The 17,535-nt window shown below is 55.5% G+C and overlaps 1 protein-coding gene across 1 annotated transcript; it reads right to left on the reverse strand.

Moving 5' to 3' along the window:
* Positions 1-4,477: 4,477 nt before the first annotated feature.
* Positions 4,478-16,419, reverse strand: CDX1 (caudal type homeobox 1). The gene is made up of 3 exons (XM_066560342.1): positions 15,993-16,419; positions 4,905-5,050; positions 4,478-4,684 (listed from the first exon to the last, which is right to left on the reverse strand). The coding sequence occupies exons 1-3, from the start codon at positions 16,417-16,419 to the stop codon at positions 4,478-4,480; spliced, it is 780 nt and encodes a 259-aa protein (XP_066416439.1).
* Between the last annotated feature and the right edge of the window lie 1,116 nt (positions 16,420-17,535).

The following is a 17,535-nucleotide window of genomic DNA, read 5'->3' on the forward strand; positions in this document are numbered from 1 at the left end:
CCTGGGATCACCAGGGAGTAGATGTCCCACCCCAGGGACCTGGGATGTTTCAGCTTAGCATTGCAGGGCTGGACCAAGTCTGGCATTGCCCTGGAGCTGGCAGGAAATGCACTTCATGGAGCAGCACACAGCAGAGGTAGAAACAGCCAGAAGGAGCAGTGCAATCTAGGGACCCCAAAAACCCCAGGAGAGCACAAGGGTGTGCACAACTGTCCCCATGCCCTGATCCCCAAGGGGCTGGCACTAGGTAGCACACACAGGGCTTTTCCTAGCAAGTTTTGTTTTCTCCCACTCCACCTCTGAGCCACCCCTGGGACACCAAGTAAACCTTTCCCTTCCCATGGGCCAAAGCACAGCACACCCCAGGGCAGCACTGACAGCCACTGGCACTGCCTGCTCTTTGTGACTCTGGAGGGCAAGGAGAGGGCAGAACTCAGGCTGGGGAAACACCCTTGCTCACCCAGCCTGGGCAGCCCCCACAGATCCGGGTGGGAAGGGGTGAGCAGGCGGCTGGCACAGGAGGGGAGCGTGCCCAGCTCTGTGCTGCAGCCATGGGGAAGGCAGTGGTGCTCTGATTAGTCACTGCTGGGACTGTGCATGCTGGAGGCTGCTGCAGCATGGCTCTGCTCGGCCACCTGCTCTGGGGGCCTTATTTTGATGATGGTTTCAAGATTTCTCCAAGGAGGGGTAAAGCTGGGCAGTAGGAGCTGATGGAAAGTGCAGAGGGAGGAGCAGGGAGAAGCCGTGGGGACTTGTAGGGGGCAAGCCCCCAGGGTCCCCTGGCTAGGAGGGCAGGCTGTTCCCATAAGGGCCAGGCTCCATGTGACTCGGGAGGCAGCTGCTGCAGGTGCTAGAACCACGTGTTTGTCACCTGCCAGGGCTGAAACCACCAAGGTGACACGTGTCCAGGAGGTTTGAACCAAAGGTTCCAAAGCCGGTGGGGACACGGTGCCCACCAGCCCCTTTCCTGGCACAGGGAGGGCCCTGCAGGGCTCACCCATCCCTGCCCAAAGAGCAGATGCAGGGCGCAGGGAGGCCATGGGAGGGGGAGCAGAGCAGATGCATTGCATCACCCGGTCAAGGGGCGTGTGTGTGTGTAGGGGGAAGGGGTGCCTGGGTGTGTGGGTGCATTTATTGCCTCTTCCCGCCCGCGCTGGCTCCCTGTGCACACACGGGTGGCAGGGACCCAAGGGCACAGCCCACAGCTCCCTGGACTTTTACCCTGCTGTGCAAACAGGCAGGCGCCAGATTAGGGTATCAGTTGGAATTTCATCTTGTCAACAGCACCCGCAGCCTCTCTGGGCAGGCAGTGGAGCATCTTCCCTCTGTCCCAGCCCCTCTCCTCCCTGCAGGCCACCCAGCACTGCAGGTGAGTTTGGGAGATGCACATTTCACCCCCACCAGGACTCTGTTCCCCTCCCCACTGCTGTCTGCAGGCTCCCCCTTGCAGACAACAGTGATGCCCAGTGCTGCCACCACCCCATCCCCTGCCAGGCCAGGACCCCACTGCTGGTCTCCACGTGGAAATGGCAAAATTGAACATTAAAGGCAGCCAAAGCCCAGGGAGGGAGGAAGAGCGTGGGGGAGCCAGCCCCCACCATGGGGACCATGCTGGAGTCTGCACACAGGAGCAGCTCCAGTTTCCCCAGTCCAGCCCAGCTCTTCAGGCAGGTGGTTGATTCAGTTTCATCCCTTTCCTATATGGCACCAGCTCCATGCATTTGCATCCCCCTGCCTGTTTTAGTTCCTGGTTCCCCATGTTTCCTTGCAGGGGTGCATGAGGTGTTTCTCCTGTGCCATGGGCAGCCTGGCACCATGCAGGGTCACCAGGGTGCAGCAGTGGGTGCAGCAGTACGTGCAGCAGTAGGTGCAGCCTCTGTTGCAATTGCAGGAACAAACACTTTGTTCTGTCCCTCTCTCAGCAATGCTACCTCATCCTGTTCCCACTCCTCCATCTCCTCCACCCATGAGGACTTTATCCTGCTTCAGGTGTCCTTCCACAGCCAGCTGCCCTGCCCTGGCACCTCAACACACCCCATGCAATGCTTGGCACTGGGAAGAGTTTTGGGGCTGGAGGAGCCATTTGGGGCAGGGATTCCAGGGCAGCTGCTTGCTCAGTGTTCTGTTAGAGGACGGAAACACTGATGGGATGGAGAGGGGAGAGTGTCAGGCACCAATGCCAGCTGTCCCAGGCACTATCTCACATCCTCATTCTCTGTTTATTCATCTTGGACAAGGAGGATATTCAGCCCATCGACAGCCATAAAATGAGATTAGAGACCAGGAGGCGCCAACGGGAGGCGGCCACATCCGTGGGCAGCTGGCCTTGTTCTTTGGCCTCTGCCAGCCCAACAGTGGCCTCACCTCTCCCCTCTGTCTGCAGTGCTGTGAGTCTGCAGCCATCGTGTCTGCCATCCCTCTTGGTGCCACAGGAATGAGACGTGGCAGCGCCATGCCATGATATGAGCCATGCCACTGCCAGCAGTGTCCCTGTGGGACAGGCACACCCTGTGCTACAGGACAAGGCTGCTGCCCCAAGACACCCTCCCCAGCCCTGGCTGTGCCCAGTGCAACCCCAAAGCCAGCATCCTCCCCTGCCTCAGCGCCACAGGCAGGAATGACAGCAACAAACCTGTGTCACACAGGATCCCTGCTTGGCTTTATTTTCACCCATGCCTAAAAAATAAAAAGGAAAACCAGTTCTGCCTTATATACACAAAACCTGAGCTGAGTCCTGAGTTGATGCACACATTTGTCCTCATCACCGAGCACACCTGGTAACAGAGGCCGTGGGAAGTGTCACTGGCAGGAGGGAGATCCAAAGCCTTTGAGGGCTGGAGCAGAGCAGTGCACACAGTGGGATAAGTGGGACCCACTTGTAAAAGCCACAGCACACCTGGGGACTTTGTGTTCTGGGGGCTGGGAGCGGTGGGGGCTGGCAGTGGACAGTGTGGCCAAGGCATGTGAGGCACCAGCAATGTCAGGTGGGATGTGAGGGTTTGACTGGGTGGTCTTCAGGCAGCAGGGACATGTCTGCTGCTCCATCCTGCCAGAGCTTGGAGAGAAAATGCTGAGAAACGTCCCACAAGTCACCATTCAAGGCTCATTCTCCTTCATCTCTGTCTTGGTCTTTGGAATTGAAGCTGAGGAGCACGTGGTGCAGCATGAGAAGGAGCCACAGACCCTGCTGTGCCCCAGCTGTGCCCCACTGGCCTTTGAGGTTGCTGAAACTGGGATGTACATTAATCTGGGCCTATACAATGGTCAAGACTCCACAGGATAAAGAGACTTCTCAGTTGCAGTTCACCAGTAGGAATGGATGGGGTTTAACTAACTGGCCTAGAGAACACAGTGAGTGAGAGGGAGTGCAGTGCATGGAGGAGCAGGGAGACAGGGAGGACAAAATCTGTGGTCCTGTAATCTGAATTTTAAAGAAAATAGGAAAATAAATGCTTCTCTGTCTTTCTGAAAACCACCTGTCCATCACCTAACACCAGGGCACATGCCAGTCATTTCTTGCATGCCTGAGGAGGCCCCTGCCTGCCTGGCAGCAGCTCCTGGTGCCTGCAGTTACTGTGCTCCCTTGGACCAGCACCCCAAACTCTCCCAGGATTGGCCCTTCTGGACAGCCTCGGGCTGGTTCTTGGATCCTGTCCCGATAGCAAACCTTCTGTTCTCCTTCCCTTCCCCATGGAAGAGCTCAGCAGGGTGGTCTGCCCCAAATGCTCCCTTCTACCCTCTCCCTGTGTGCCCTGGCTGCAGTGCCACCTTGCCATGGCACAGCCAGGGGAGCCAGGGCTGTTCCACATGGCTCTGGGTGGCTGCAGAGGCAGGGCTGGGATGCAGGGTTGGGCACTGCCAGGGTCACTGGGCACATGGGTGGGGATGTTCAGGTACTCTTGTCAAGGGTGTGCTCCAGCTTGCTGCCCTCACTGTGGTTTGAAGGGCTCCCATGTCACCTCCCACAGCCGAGGGACTTGCCTGGTTCCCAGAGCTCAGCTTGCTCTGCCCTCCTCACCTCGCTTCCCAGGAGACCAGCTCAGCAGAAATTCATTTTGCCTTGAGTCCAGCCAGGTCTTTTCCTGTTTCAGTCTTGTTCAAACTGCCCAAAAGCACCAGGCAGCTGGGTTGCCAGGAACACCAAAGGAAGCACCTGGAGCACCACAGGAAAGCCCTCCTCCACTATCACCCCCTTCCTTCTGCTGACAGCAGCACCTTGCTACACAGACCAGAGACCAAGCCAGTGTGTGGTTCCTATGGGAGAGCAGTATCTAACCCATGTTTTTACACAGTGGAGAGCCCACCAGTCCCTTGGGAAGGCCCAGTGCCACCCGGCCCAGCCTCGCTGCCTGCCCCATCGGTTCAGCCAGGGACAGTCATGTCTTTGGGAAGGGGCTGTCACCCTTCAGAGCACGTGGGCTGGCAGGGCTCTGCTGCATAGTGCTTTTCTCTTGGGGTCCATAGCTGGTGGAGAGGGTTAAGGCATGAATTCTTCCTTGATCGTCAGCGGAGATGAGGAGACGAGGCTGGGGGCATTGCTGCTGCAGAGGCCTCCAATGGGTCCCAGGGTGCTGACAGCTGGTGGGGTCGGCGTGGTGGTGCTGGTGGGCTGGCTCTGCTGCTGCAGCTTCTTCTTGTTCACCTTCCTTTCCTTCGCCCTCCGATTCTGAAACCAGATTTTCACCTGCAGAACGGAAAAGATGGCAATGAAGAGATGAGGATGGACTCAGGCAAGGATGACAACCTCCAGTCCCCACGGGGCAGGGAGGGCATCCCAAAGTTCGGAAGGGAAGGGATGTCTGCGGAGCAAGGTGGGGCCTCCTCTGACTGCTTGGGCTAAAGCCCTGGCCCTTTCCCACCCCATGTCCACAGGGCTGGGGTTTGTGGGGTGCTGCAGCACTGACCTGGCGCTCGGTGAGCCCCAGGGCCGCGGCCAGCTCGGCCTTGCGGCGGATGGTGATGTAGCGGCTGTAGTGGAACTCCTTCTCCAGCTCCAGGCGCTGGTGGTCCGTGTACACCACCCGGTACTTGTCTTTTGTCCTGGTCTTGCCTGGCAGAGAGAGCAGAGCAGGGGGTGAGCCAGCAGGGGAAGAAGGGGAGCAGTGGAATGGAAGGAGCATCCCCGAGGGCACGGAGGAGACACACAGCCTGTGGAGAGCTCAGGACAACATGGCAATGCCTCCCCACTGGGGACCAGTGGGACAATCAGGAAGCTCCTACTGGCTTTAACATCCTTCCTGTTTTGCACCAGTGTTTTTTCTTGTTGGGAAGTACCAGGGCTTTGATGGAATTGCTTGGAGGAAAGAGCAGGAGGGATTCAGAGGCACCCCAGAAGATGGACCATAAATCTCCTGTGCCATGATGCATGGTTCCTGAGAGGAGCAGAGCTGCAGGTCCTGTGGTGGGCTGAGGACAGGCTGCCAGGCAGGGCTAAGGAAAGCCCAGCTCCTTTTCTAGGATGCCCCAAACCAAGGTGTCATCACTTGAACATGCATAGATCAGAAGAGGGGAAGGCCTGCAAGGACCACATTTCTCTGCCACCCAGAGGGTCACTCTCCTTCTCCCTACTGAGCTAAGACAGAAGGCACTAAGTTCCTTTGTTATTCCACCGGCACACAGGGTGAGCTGTGGAACTCTGCCTGGGCTGTGGGGGCAGGTGGCACTCTGAGGGAGGACACCCATGCCTGGCAGTTTGCTGACAAGTTCCTGGTGTTTTCCTCTGCAGAAGAGTCCATAGGCAGGGAATAAATACAGCTGTGAATATTTGCTTCTCCACCCAAAATTACAAAATCCTGTTTCAGGGAATCGAGAGGGATGATGCCTGGCCATTTGTTTGCCTGGCAGATGTGTCTGCCCATCTTCTGAATTTCTGATGCTGAGAGCAGTGCTGCTGTGGGAAGGAGTGGGAGCAAGCTCAGAACAGCTCCATGGATCTCCCTGGGGCTGCCCTGGGTGTATCAACAAGATACTGCACACCACTGCTGCAGATGTGCAGAAAGGGATTTCTAGTGACCCAGCAACCTACATAACTGTGCATGCAGCCTGGTTCTGCCAGGAAATGGGATCTTGGTGTGCCTGCCATCCTGTTCATCTGTTCTCCCTAACGAGTCCTTTGCACATCCACCCATTTCGGCCAAATCAGTTGCACACCAGGCAGTCCCAGCAGTACAACTGTATTCTGACACCATCCAAGTGGAAGCAGGAGTTTAGGTGCAGAGGAAAACTGGGCTCTAGACACCCTAATGAGACATCAGAGAACATCCACAGAGCAAACTCCAACCTCCAGGCTGCAAATCTGCTTGTCAACCAGCTCAGTTTTAGTTTTATTTTTATCAGCATCTCTCTCCTGCTCTCCCATTGCAAGGAGATGGAGACATTCCTAAGCCACTTCTTATGCTGAAACCTAATTGTGAAAGAGTTCAAGGCAGGATGACCCACGGCCACAGAGTACTGCAGGTGGGAGAGGGGCTCCCTTGCAGCATCCCATGGGATGGATGAAAACAGCTAGATTCCTACTGAATAAGCAGGAGCCACAAGAATCCAGCTCATGGCATTGACCACTGAGCAAACCAAGAGTGGAAGCACGAGTGGGAGCCAGCAGGACCTGGGATGGGCATGGAAGGCATCTCACCCTGCTGGACTTGATGCTGGCCCTCCCAGGCACCCAAGCAGCAGTCACTCAGTTCAATTTAGCACCCAGTTTCCATGACTGTGCCACTGTCTGTGTCCTCCTGCCATTGCTCCTGGTGGTGCTGGCATGGGCTCAGCACAGCATGAGCAGGTGATGGCTGAGCGTCCCAGCACAGTGCCCAAGAAGCACTGAGGCTGTCCAGTGATCCATGGAAAAGGGAAGGAGCCCAGCAAGGCTGCAACATGACCAGGAATAGAACCAGATTTCCAGCACCAGGGCAGGACTTCAGCCATTAACTCATATTTGAGGGATGTGATGAATTCAGTGAACGTTTCAGAGAGGGGAGCCCAGCTCATCCCAGGGCTGGTCAGAAGCAAACACCTAATCCCTCCTCACCACCATCAGGTCAAACCTGTGCATACCACACAGGGTGACTCTGTGGGTTAAAAAGGGTAAAAAAAGGTTAATTTGATTGAGCAAGGTGTTCATGGAGTGTCTGAGAGACAGAGCTGAAACACAGATATTCCAAGTGCAAGGGGTGATGGCAGCTTTGCCAGGCTCTTGTCTCCTGCCTGGCACACATCAGCTGTGACAGCTCCAAACAGAACTGCCCACAGGAGCCCTGCTGGGCTGGAGTGATGCTGGGGGCACCCAGCCCATGCAGGATCCCACCCTGCCCTCACCCTCCCACGGGGCCCCTCTCCATCCTGGGGGTCACTGCTGCCTCTCACCGGCTTCACCAGCATCAAAAGAACTCCTGCAGCCCAGCCCAGGGGGGACCTGTGCTGGATCTGCAAACACAGCAATTCCCAAGAAGTTACAGAATAAACCAGATGCTCTGGTGGAGATTTATGTGAGGTTTAGCAGCTCCATGAGAAACTGGGCTCCCTCTGGTTGCTGCAGGCTCAGGGGCTCCTGCAAGATTTTTCTTTCTCATAGACTTATCTTTTTTCTTTTTTTTTTCATTTGAAAGCAAAAGCCTCTCTAAAGAAATAATAACTTAAAAATGGTCTTACTTGCAATGTTTTTATTTGAATACCACTGTTTGGAAAAAAGGAACACCTGGAAAGTGAAGGAGTTGACAGATAGAGTAAAAAAAATAAATTAAAGACTAAAGAAATAAGGTGGTTTGTGAATATCACATATGCCATGAATTTCAGTAGGAATTATTATTTCCTGCTGCAGCTGTAAATAGATCCATCACAGCCTGTTCTTTGTTATTCCTTCTTTATCCCTCATCCTGGATGGAGGCTGGGCTTTGCCTCAGGGCTGGCAGAGCCATCATGGGGTGAGCTGGGCACCAGGCTCAATATCGGTATCAATATCATCACTTTCTGCTCAATATCAGGTAGAAAAAACTCAAAACAAGAGGCTGACGACCAAGCCAGAGATGGAAAGTTATTCACCTCCACTAATTGCTGTTTTCGGATGTTTGCTGAATTCAGGGATGTACTGTGGGTGATTCACAAGGAAAAGAAAAGGATTTGCAAGAAATACTATTGACAATGAATAATTCAACTACCTTGAATATGAATGCTGGGTTACACTTAACTCTCTCCTGGAGACTTTTTATGGCTCTGTGAAAAGAAAGAGGAAATTCGGGACAAGCCAATCCGGTTCCTCATGGGGAGCCCGCGTGCCTATGGCCAAACAGAGGGATGGAACCAAACAGAGGGATGGAACTGCTCCTGCATTTCCAGCCAAGCCTGGCAAAGCTGAAACAGGCTGTCCCATGGCTGGGATAACCTGGAGCTGGGGCTGCTGCCCCAGGAGGGAGCGTGGCTGGGCTGCAGAGGGGGTGCCAATGATGTCTCTTAGCACAGTTGTTAGCCCCTTCCGACCCTGCTATGCATTTACAGCCTCTTGTCCCTGAAAGACCAGGCAAAGGAACTGCTGGGACAGGCAAATGGAGCCATCCGTGGGGCCAGTGGGAATGGTTTGGGCTTTGGGATCAAGGCAGGGCCAATGACAGCGTGGAGAGAGGGTATCGTTAGCACTGTTAATGAGTAACCCTAATAGCACTCACCTGAGCCATGATTAGATAAGGGAATAGCTTTAATGTGCTCTGCAAAGCCCAAGGGACACACTCCCCAGTGTGCACACACACCCACGGGGGATGGAGCCCTGACCCCAGCCTGCAGTCACTGCCCACAGCAGCCCTGCCCCAAGACAGGCATAGCAGGGCTCAGCATCAGGAGCCTGGCAGGGGAAGGGAAAAGCAAAGTGGATCCTGTGCCCACCATCCCAAGCTCTCTCCCCTCATAGCCACAGTGGAGGCTGCCAGGAAGGGGACATTTCACCATCCCCAGTCCCGGCCTGCCCAAAGGATGGCTTCGAGTAAAAAACTGTGCCCCAAAAACCCTGACAGACTGAGAATATGGGCACTGAGACTGGTGATGAGCAGCTCTAAGAACAGCTGGGAAGGGGCTGCTTCAAACCAGGGAGCAAAGAGACTGTGGAGTGGCAGTGGCACCCTGTGTGAAGGTGGAGCAAAAGCTGGCATGTTGTGAGGGGATCAGCCCAGCTCCAAAGGGAGGATCCGCATCCGTGGGACACATTTCTCCCAGGCACAGCAGGAGTAGCACAGCTGCCAGTAGCCAGGAGCATAAACTGCAGCACTTTTCTAAAAGTCTCTATTTCACAGGTCAAAGCAGCTCAAAATTACCACAACCACAAACTCTGGCTCTGTCCAGCTGTGCAGCCCTCAGGGCTCTGGTCAGGGAAGCTGGGGTATGGCAGCCCCAACTCACTGGCTGGAGCCACTGAGGTGAGAACCCACGGTAGTGACAGCTGGCACCCCACAGCAGAGGTCCCCAAAGGCCTGGGGACACACTGGATGTTGCTCTGCAGAGGAGGTGCTGGCAGGGGGATGGAGGCATTGCTGCCAGGCTGCCTCAGCAGCTCTCATGCCTTGCTCTGTGCTGTGTCCTTGTGCTCCCAGAGCCATCCTGCCTGATCCCAGAGCCTGCCTGATCCCATCTTCCTGGCTGTGCTCTGGCCCCAACTGGCTCCATCTGTCCAGCCTTGTCTGCCCATCTGTCTGCACTGAGGGCCTGCTCCCACACTATCTGATAGCATTGCAATATTATAACGCTGAAAAGCATCAGGTGTAAAAGTCCTGTCACCACGGAGGACCTGGGAAAGAACTGGTCCCTACTGGAGGTAAAGTGTAGCAAACAGGGCACAAGGCTGTCCCCTCCACGTGGGTGCTTCCTCTCCATGATAAAACTGCTCCATTCTGAATGAGCAGCATCTACTTGCAAAGAGGATTAAATCCTCCTATCCCAGAGGAATTAGTGCTCTGTCAGGATCTGGCATTTCTACCCAGGGAAAGGATCAAGGAAAACTTCCCTCCTCCCTGACAGAGCTTAGGCAATGCAACAGCTGGAGAAACTGAGGCACACAGTCCCACGATTAGAGCCATGAGATTCCCTGGACAGCTGAACCCCCCAGTCCTTCTGCAGCTCCATGGGGGGAAATCCCCCTCACAACCCCACAAAACTGAGGACAGCCAGCAGAGAAATACCCCATGACAGAGACCCCAGGCCCAGGAAAGGGCTGAGGTCAGCTCCTAAAGCTCAGGAGCCTCCAGGCTGGCTGGAGCCACCCTCATCTGGCAGCCAGATGTGCTCCAGCTGCCTGTGTGCAGAGGGGTCGATGCTCCCTCTGCCGAGCAGCACTGATGGGAGCTGTGCTGCACAAAACTCAGCTGAGGCTGGGCACAGACAGCCCAGCTCATTCCACCATCCCTGAACCCCCCAGAAACGGGAACCCCAACGCCTGCACTGGTGGTGGCAAGGGCTGAGCCTCTGATGCCCTCCCTGTTCACCCCCTCCCCACACTCATTTTCCCCCTTCCTTCCCCTCTGGCTCCAGCAGCCTCTCCAAAACACCCACGCTCCTCTGTGGCCTGGGAGGGGGGGATAAACCCGAGCCCCTCACACTCCCTGAGTGCTGGGAACCAGCAGCTCACGGTTTTCACAAGCCTTCCCCTTGCCTTGCATACTTCAACAGCCTCAGCTATTTTTCCCGTGCCGCAGGAAGCAGAGCAGTGATGGATGGGCCGGCCAGCCCGGGGGAAGGAGCGGAGCCATGTGGCTTGTTTCATCCCAGCCAGGGAGAAACGCCCCCCTCGGCAGGGCAATCCTCGAGATCCTGCCTGACATCACTCCTCTGCCAGAATGCACTGCATTTAGACAACTGCTGGGTGTCAAAAACTGGGTGAGAGGAACCACACATCCTCTCTGTACATATTTAATGTCTCAGTGATGAGGAGGGAGGGAATGCTGCGTGAATCCTCACTCTGCCAAAGCTCCCCCATCTCTACTCTGGGTTGGAAAAATGGGCACTTGAGACATCAGGGTTGAGGCAGGACTCATCTTGGAGTCTGAGGGCCCCTCCAAGCAACCCAGCAATGCTCCTGCATCCACAGTAGCTCTCCCCATGGTGGTTCACCTCACACAACCTGAATAATTCTTCCTGGTGCCAAAGGCCTCAGAGTAAACTGCAATTCTCCCATGTGCACCTGGTAGCAATAAAACCTGGTTCAGCTTGGTATGTGAGCACTGGAAACATTTCACTTGCCAAACTGCACTGCTTGACCCAATGGCTTTCTGCTCTCCTGCTCACTGAGGATCAAGCTCTGTGCTCCCTAAAAAGCTTTGCTCTGAGTGTGAGTGTGTGCTGGGGAATGCATGCCTGGGGGTTGTAGCAGAGCCTGGTGCATGGCACAGTCAGGCAGGGCAGCCCTGCTGCCAGGAAAAGGCAGAAACACCTGGTCAAAGAGCTGGATTTGGAGAGTGCAAACTGGTGCACAGGAGCACAAGCTGGCCCTGGCTGGGTCTTGCACAGCCAGAACAGTGGGACAGGGACAGAGCTGAACCCACATCCACACCCACTGGTGAGGACACCCCCCCTGCAAGCCCCATTCTCCTCCCAGGAGGTGCAAGCCCCAAGGGGATGAAGAGCAATGCCCGGTGTTTGCAGCAAGCTGGTGATTCCCCATCACACCCCCACGTTCCTGGACATGGACATCACAAGCAGAAACCCTTCATCCCCAGGGGCAGCAGCACGAAGCTGGGTGTTGGGGCAAGTCTTTCCCAGCCCTGCAGTGACTGGATCCTTTATTTTGGCAACTGGCAAATTCCTTCAGTTGTTGCCATGTTTTATGAGGCTGAGCTGAGTGCCAGGCTGGCTCATGAGCTGGGTCAAAGAGCAGAGCAGTGCTGGGTGGCACACGGGCTGCTGGCACACGTGGGCTGGACACAGCCCCATCCAGAACATCACCTCACCTCACTCCAGCCTGATCCAGCTCATCCCAGCCTGCCTCCTGCCTGGATATGGCTCATCTGCAGTAGGAAGAGCAGGACAGCAAGGCAGTGGGGGGCCCATATGGACACCAGGGTTCTTCTCCCCCTTTGCAGCCCCATAGGGTTTGGCCTATCCTTGCCATGGGGCAGGGTGGGAAGGATGCAGCCCCTTATCCAAGGGATCACAAAGCTAACAGGACTGTAGTGGGTGTCCTTGAAAGGTCCCCTATAGGAAACATCTGTCATTGGCCAGAGGTTTAAAGTGTCCCTCTGCTAATCCCGGGGTATTAGCCAGCCAAGCCCATCACGTAGGCACTGCCAGTGCTCCAGGGAAGCCCTTTTTGTTCAAGGAAAGTCAATTCTAGGAAAGTTTGAGAGGCCTGTACCTTGGCCAGTAGGTTAAGCAGTCAACAAACCTCAGCTGGGGCCAGGAGCAGGTTGTGGGTTAATAATTCAAAGGGAGAAGACTGATGGGGCCTGACACACACCCTGAGTGTCCCAGTGAAGGAAAGGGTCTCACAGGGAATGAGCATGGCCTAAAGAGAGGCTCCCCATGCCGGGACTGACCAGGGAAATGCACTGTCCTCCAGCCAGCACCATCATCCCAAAACATACCAAGCACAGCAGGAATCCCAGCAGCCCAGGGGGAACGTTTCTGTCTCATTATTGGGATTTGAACTCTTTCCCCCAGTGTTCATGGGCCCCACTAGGAAAATAAACAGAGCTGGAAAACTGACCTAAAAATAATAAAACTGAGATGGGAAACTGCACACCCAGCAAATCACCACATGCTCAGAGCATCACTGCTTGCTCTCCATCACCCCAAAGCCTGCATGGGCACCACAGGCATTGGTACCACACAAAGCTCTGAGCACATTTGCCTCTGCAAGGGATTCTCCAACTGCACTTTCACTTGCAATATTTAGCACTGCAGCCCCTGCTCAATTAGTGACCTAAAAGCCAGACCCGAGGCAGTATCTGAGGATTTGCATGACTAACAAGCAGAGGGTGAATTTCAAAGTTCAGCCAGCTCCACTTCCAGCCACCTTCCTGAGCTTTTTATAAACCCTGGGTGCAATTCACAGGGAAGTTTGCAAATAATTGTGAATAAGGAGGAAGCATGCTGCTCTGACATGCTGCTAGTGAAGATTTTATGAGCAGAAAAGGAGGTGACATTGGAGAGAGAAACGAGGCCTGGAGACATCTTCCAGCACAGTTCCCTGTAACTCTCAATTCCTGGTGACTGCGGTTTAATCCCTTCTGCTGCTGGGTTAGCTCGGCTCAGCTGCAGCAGGAATGTAGCAACAGGTACAGAAAATCACCCCCCTGTAAAGCCTGACTCTGCAGTGAGTCACTGGGAGATTTCTCATTGATTTTTCTCAAGCTCTGGATCATATTTGCAGAAGTGCCTGACACACTCATATTCCCTGCACAACATTTTATTTTGCTACCACGCAACTCTTCCCTAAAAGCTTTCAAACTATGGCCAGAAGCTGTTCATAGGAGCCAAGACACAAAGGGAACATTAACTTACAACCCTCTGAAGTATTATGATTTATAGCATTCACAATGAAACTGTTGATATTTATAGCAAAAAACTCCATGTATTCATTTCCTATTCCCACTGCGGTGAGATGAGGAGTTTATCAATCCAGACTGATCAAAGTCCAGTTCATTGATTTCAATAAAATGATTCATCTAAGAACTTCAGCCTTATCTATGTCAAACCCATCTCTGCCCTACTCTCTTTCAAGCTTAATGAAGACTTTTATTTAAAGGGCAGCACTGGAAAGCACCAACTGCATCCCACCATCTCCCAGCTCATGATCCCACCACCACCAAACCCTGCAGCAGCATTGGGCTTGGACCCAGCAGAGGTGCAAGGACAGGTCCTTAATCTGTGGGTGACTTATAAAAGGAGCTTTCAGGTCATCCTTGCAGAGGAAAGCACCCCAAGAAAGAGCCTTTCACCCCTGCATCGCTGTGCTGGGGCAGCTCCTCTGTGTGTGAGAGGAACAAGGCTGGTTTATTTGTTCCTTTGTATGTATTTGATCTAAGAGATACAAACTAAGCAACTAATGATATTTTTTCAGAATTCAATCAGCTCAATTGTTGTCTAACTCAATCAGAGGCACTTTCAAGCTCCTGCTTTATCTTGGCCCCACTGCTGGGTGTAAACCCATGGCCTTGATCCAGAGGAGAAGCGTGCTGATGGCTTTCCTTCCCCATTCATTTTCCCTCCCACCTCTCTTCTCAGAAGAAACCAAGATGTTCAGACTTACAAAACCCACAGAAGTGGCAGGGTCCCTGCTGCAGGGGAGGGCTGCACATCACATTTCCCTTTCCACCCTGGGCAGAGGGAAGCGCTCAGCCCTGGCACGCCTGTGGGTCTCCATCCCTGCATCTGGGGGGAAGCATTTTTCCTAAATAGTTACATTCAGCGCTTAAAATGGGACAGGAAATACCAGCCTGCCTCTCCCTCCTCTTTCCAGACTAGGGTTGGGTTTTTTTCCATTTATCTGGATGTTCTGCCTGCTCTACTGCACATTGGTCCCCATCCCTGCCACACAGATTCTGGGAATGTGAGTAGGTATTTTCCATGCTGTAAGACCCCAGGCACCTCTGCAGAAGGCCCTTAGATGGTCCTTGGCCACTGGGAACAGTGCAGAGCCAAAAACTGGAGGCACTTTGCAAACAGGGAGCCCAGGCCCTGATTCCAGGGATCTGGGGCAGCAGTAACCCCAAGCACACTCACCCCTGAGAGATGCCCACAGCCACTCCTGCAATGAGCTGGCCCCAGCAGTGCTCTGAGGAGCTCATGGCCAGCACAGCAGAGGGAGAGGGGTGGCAGGTTCAGGCAAGCCCCATGGGTCCTGCTGGGAAGGGTCCAGGCTGGGAAGATGAAAGGGTGAGGGTAGGTCAGGACAAAGGGCCCGCACCTCACCTCACTGCCAAAGGAGCCGGCCACCATCTCCATGACAAAGAGAAGTCCTTGTCAATTTGGGCTGGCCCCAAGGGGGACCTGCCCACTGCCTTTGAAGTGGGCAGCAGGGCAGGGAGGGGGCTGGGGTCACCCAGACGCTTCCCCCAGGTCAGGAGTTCAGCGGGGACAGGACCCTGGGGACAGCATGACCACTCCGAGCCCAGGGCCAGAGGTAATCACAGGAACCAGGGCCCCCTTTCCTGCAGAGCTGGGCACCCACTGGCCCCTGCACCTGCAGCAGCCACAGCCACCCTCCATGTGGCACTGTCCCCACACGGTGCCACTCACACACACACCATGCACCACTCCATCCTCACAGCACTCTGTACACACACACAGAGCACACTGTCACCTCCCCCAGACACACCTGGCGGCACTACCTGTACACGCACACTGGTCATGGTGCCCTGCACACACACACAGAGCCTGCAGCACCTCACTGAATCCACCTCATGCACACACAGAGCATGGACATACACACAGATCCTTCCCTGCACACGCACACAGCTTCGGGCACTTTGCACACCCACCACACACAGCCTCACATGCCAGCTCACACTCCCTTGCACACCCACAGCCTCTCACATGCCAGCTCACACTCCCTTGCACACCCACCACACACAGCCTCTCACATGCCAGCTCACACTCCCTTGCACACCCACCACACACAGCCTCTCACATGCCAGCTCACACTCATGTACAGCCACAGCCTGACGCTCTCACCCTTTCACTTTTGAGACCCTCCCCAATCCAACATCCCCCAGGGTTCTCGGGGTCTCTGGCTCTGCCCATCCTACCCAGTGGCCACAGGCAATGGCACCAACTGCGAAAATGACTTTCCAGCCATGAAAACCCAGCAGCCAGTGTGGAAGGACAGCACCCATCCTCAGCCCCTGCCACCTCAGAGCTCCCCTGCTCCTTGAGGACTGGCTGTCGTGCCAAGGGCAGGCCAAGCTCGCTGTCCCTCTGGCAGTCCCCACGCAGGGTGAGCCACAGAGCAGGATCCAGCCCTGCAGGAGCACAGAGGGATCCTCTGCCCGCGGCACGGTGCAGGGCCGCGCTTTCCTTACCGTTGTTGCTGGTGCTGGGAATGCTGCGCCTCATCCACTCGTACGGGGTGCGTCTCTGGCCATTGGGGGACAGCTGGGGCACCGAGCTGCTGATGGCTGGGGGCAGAAGTCCAGAGCCCGGAGGCTGAATGGGATTAAAATCTGGGGGGCTGAATCCGAACTGGCCGGGGCTGGCGGTGGAAGGGGTCGCGGCGGTGCCGTAGGAATGCCAGTCCTCCTTGGCAGGGGTGTAGGGCGAGGCCCAGGCCGCCGCGGGCTGCCCGTGGTGCAGCTCGCTGTTAATGCCCGGCACATGGTGGTAGCCGGCGAAGTCCGAGTACTGCGGCGGGCCCGGCACGTAGTTCTGGGGGTTGAGGTTGAGGCTGGGGTGCCGGACGGGGCTGGGATACATGTTGGTGTCCTTATCCACAAGATATCCCACGTACATCTTCGCGGGCCGGCCCCGCGCTCATGCTGCGCCGCCGAGCCGCTCTGCGGCCGCCCGGGTTCGGCGGGAGGCGGCCGCCCCTCCTTCGGCAGCGCTCACCTGGGCGCCTTGGGGAGCTGTCCTGGGGCCAGGCACCTCCCTGCCCACGGGCTTTTATTGGGCCCAACCTCTCGCAGCATTTGCATTGAAAGGCAGGTTTGCATTTCAAAGTGCAGAAACCCCAGCGGGTGAGGGGGACGAGTTCAAGCTTCCCACTCTGGCTGCAAGGAGGATGAGGTAGGGGGTGACCCCAGGGAGGACTCCCCAGTCCCTCTGTCACTACCTCACAACCGTTCCCATGCCACAGGATGTGGTCCCTCTAGTAGCTGGCTTTGGGGACATTAGGGTGCAGCAGGAGTCCCATGAGGATGCCCCAAGGGACCCCACCACCATTCATACCGCAGGAACAGGATACCTTGGGATTAAAAGCTGGCTGCACGAGGGGACAAGCTGGCCCGTGTCACCTGCCCTGTCCCTACGTTGGAGGACACCAAGTTCTTGCTCTGAATGGCATTTTCCTGTGCCCAGCAGCAGCATCTGCCTCTTTGGAAAAGAGGGGCTGGTGGAGGCTCTGGGTCTGCATTTCCTTCATCCCAGGGCAAGCCCACCCCTCCAATCCTGAGAGCAAAGCTCAGCCCAGCCTCAGGGCGCAGGACAGATGGGCAGACTCCATGTATAGGGGGAATGGACACCATGGACATTGCTGGGAGTACCTGGGCTGACACATCTCCAAGGGGCTCACACCCTTGCAAAGCTCCTCTTTGCAGCAAGAGGAGCTGCCCACCTGCTTTCTCTCCTAAGACAGCAAAACCATCCCCATATGCTGGTGATAGGGAAAATCAAGCAGAAAGGGGACACCTGTGAAGCTCTGTCTGCCTGCAAGGTGGGAGGTGCCAGCCGCAAACACCCCAGCAGAGATCACCCACTCGTCACCTGTCAGGCCAGACACACCTGCACTCCAGAGGGGCTGGGTGACACTCTGCCCAGAGACCCCTGGGTGACACACTGCCCAGAGACCCAGTGGGTGACACACTGTCCAGAGACCCCCTAAGTGACACACTGCCCAGAGACCCCTGG

The sequence above is a fragment of the Molothrus aeneus genome, chromosome 15 (genome assembly GCF_037042795.1).
Source record: "Molothrus aeneus isolate 106 chromosome 15, BPBGC_Maene_1.0, whole genome shotgun sequence".
NCBI classification, from domain to species: Eukaryota; Metazoa; Chordata; class Aves; order Passeriformes; family Icteridae; genus Molothrus; species Molothrus aeneus.

Coding starts and splice junctions, on each gene's coding strand:
- CDX1 (XM_066560342.1), bottom strand. CDS start 16,419: ATGTACGTGGGATATCTTGTGGATAAGGACACCAACATGTATCCCAGC. Junction 5,051..15,992: donor TCCCAGCACCAGCAACAACG/GTAAGGAAAGCG, acceptor TCTCTCTGCCAG/GCAAGACCAGGACAAAAGAC. Junction 4,685..4,904: donor TGGGGCTCACCGAGCGCCAG/GTCAGTGCTGCA, acceptor TCCGTTCTGCAG/GTGAAAATCTGGTTTCAGAA.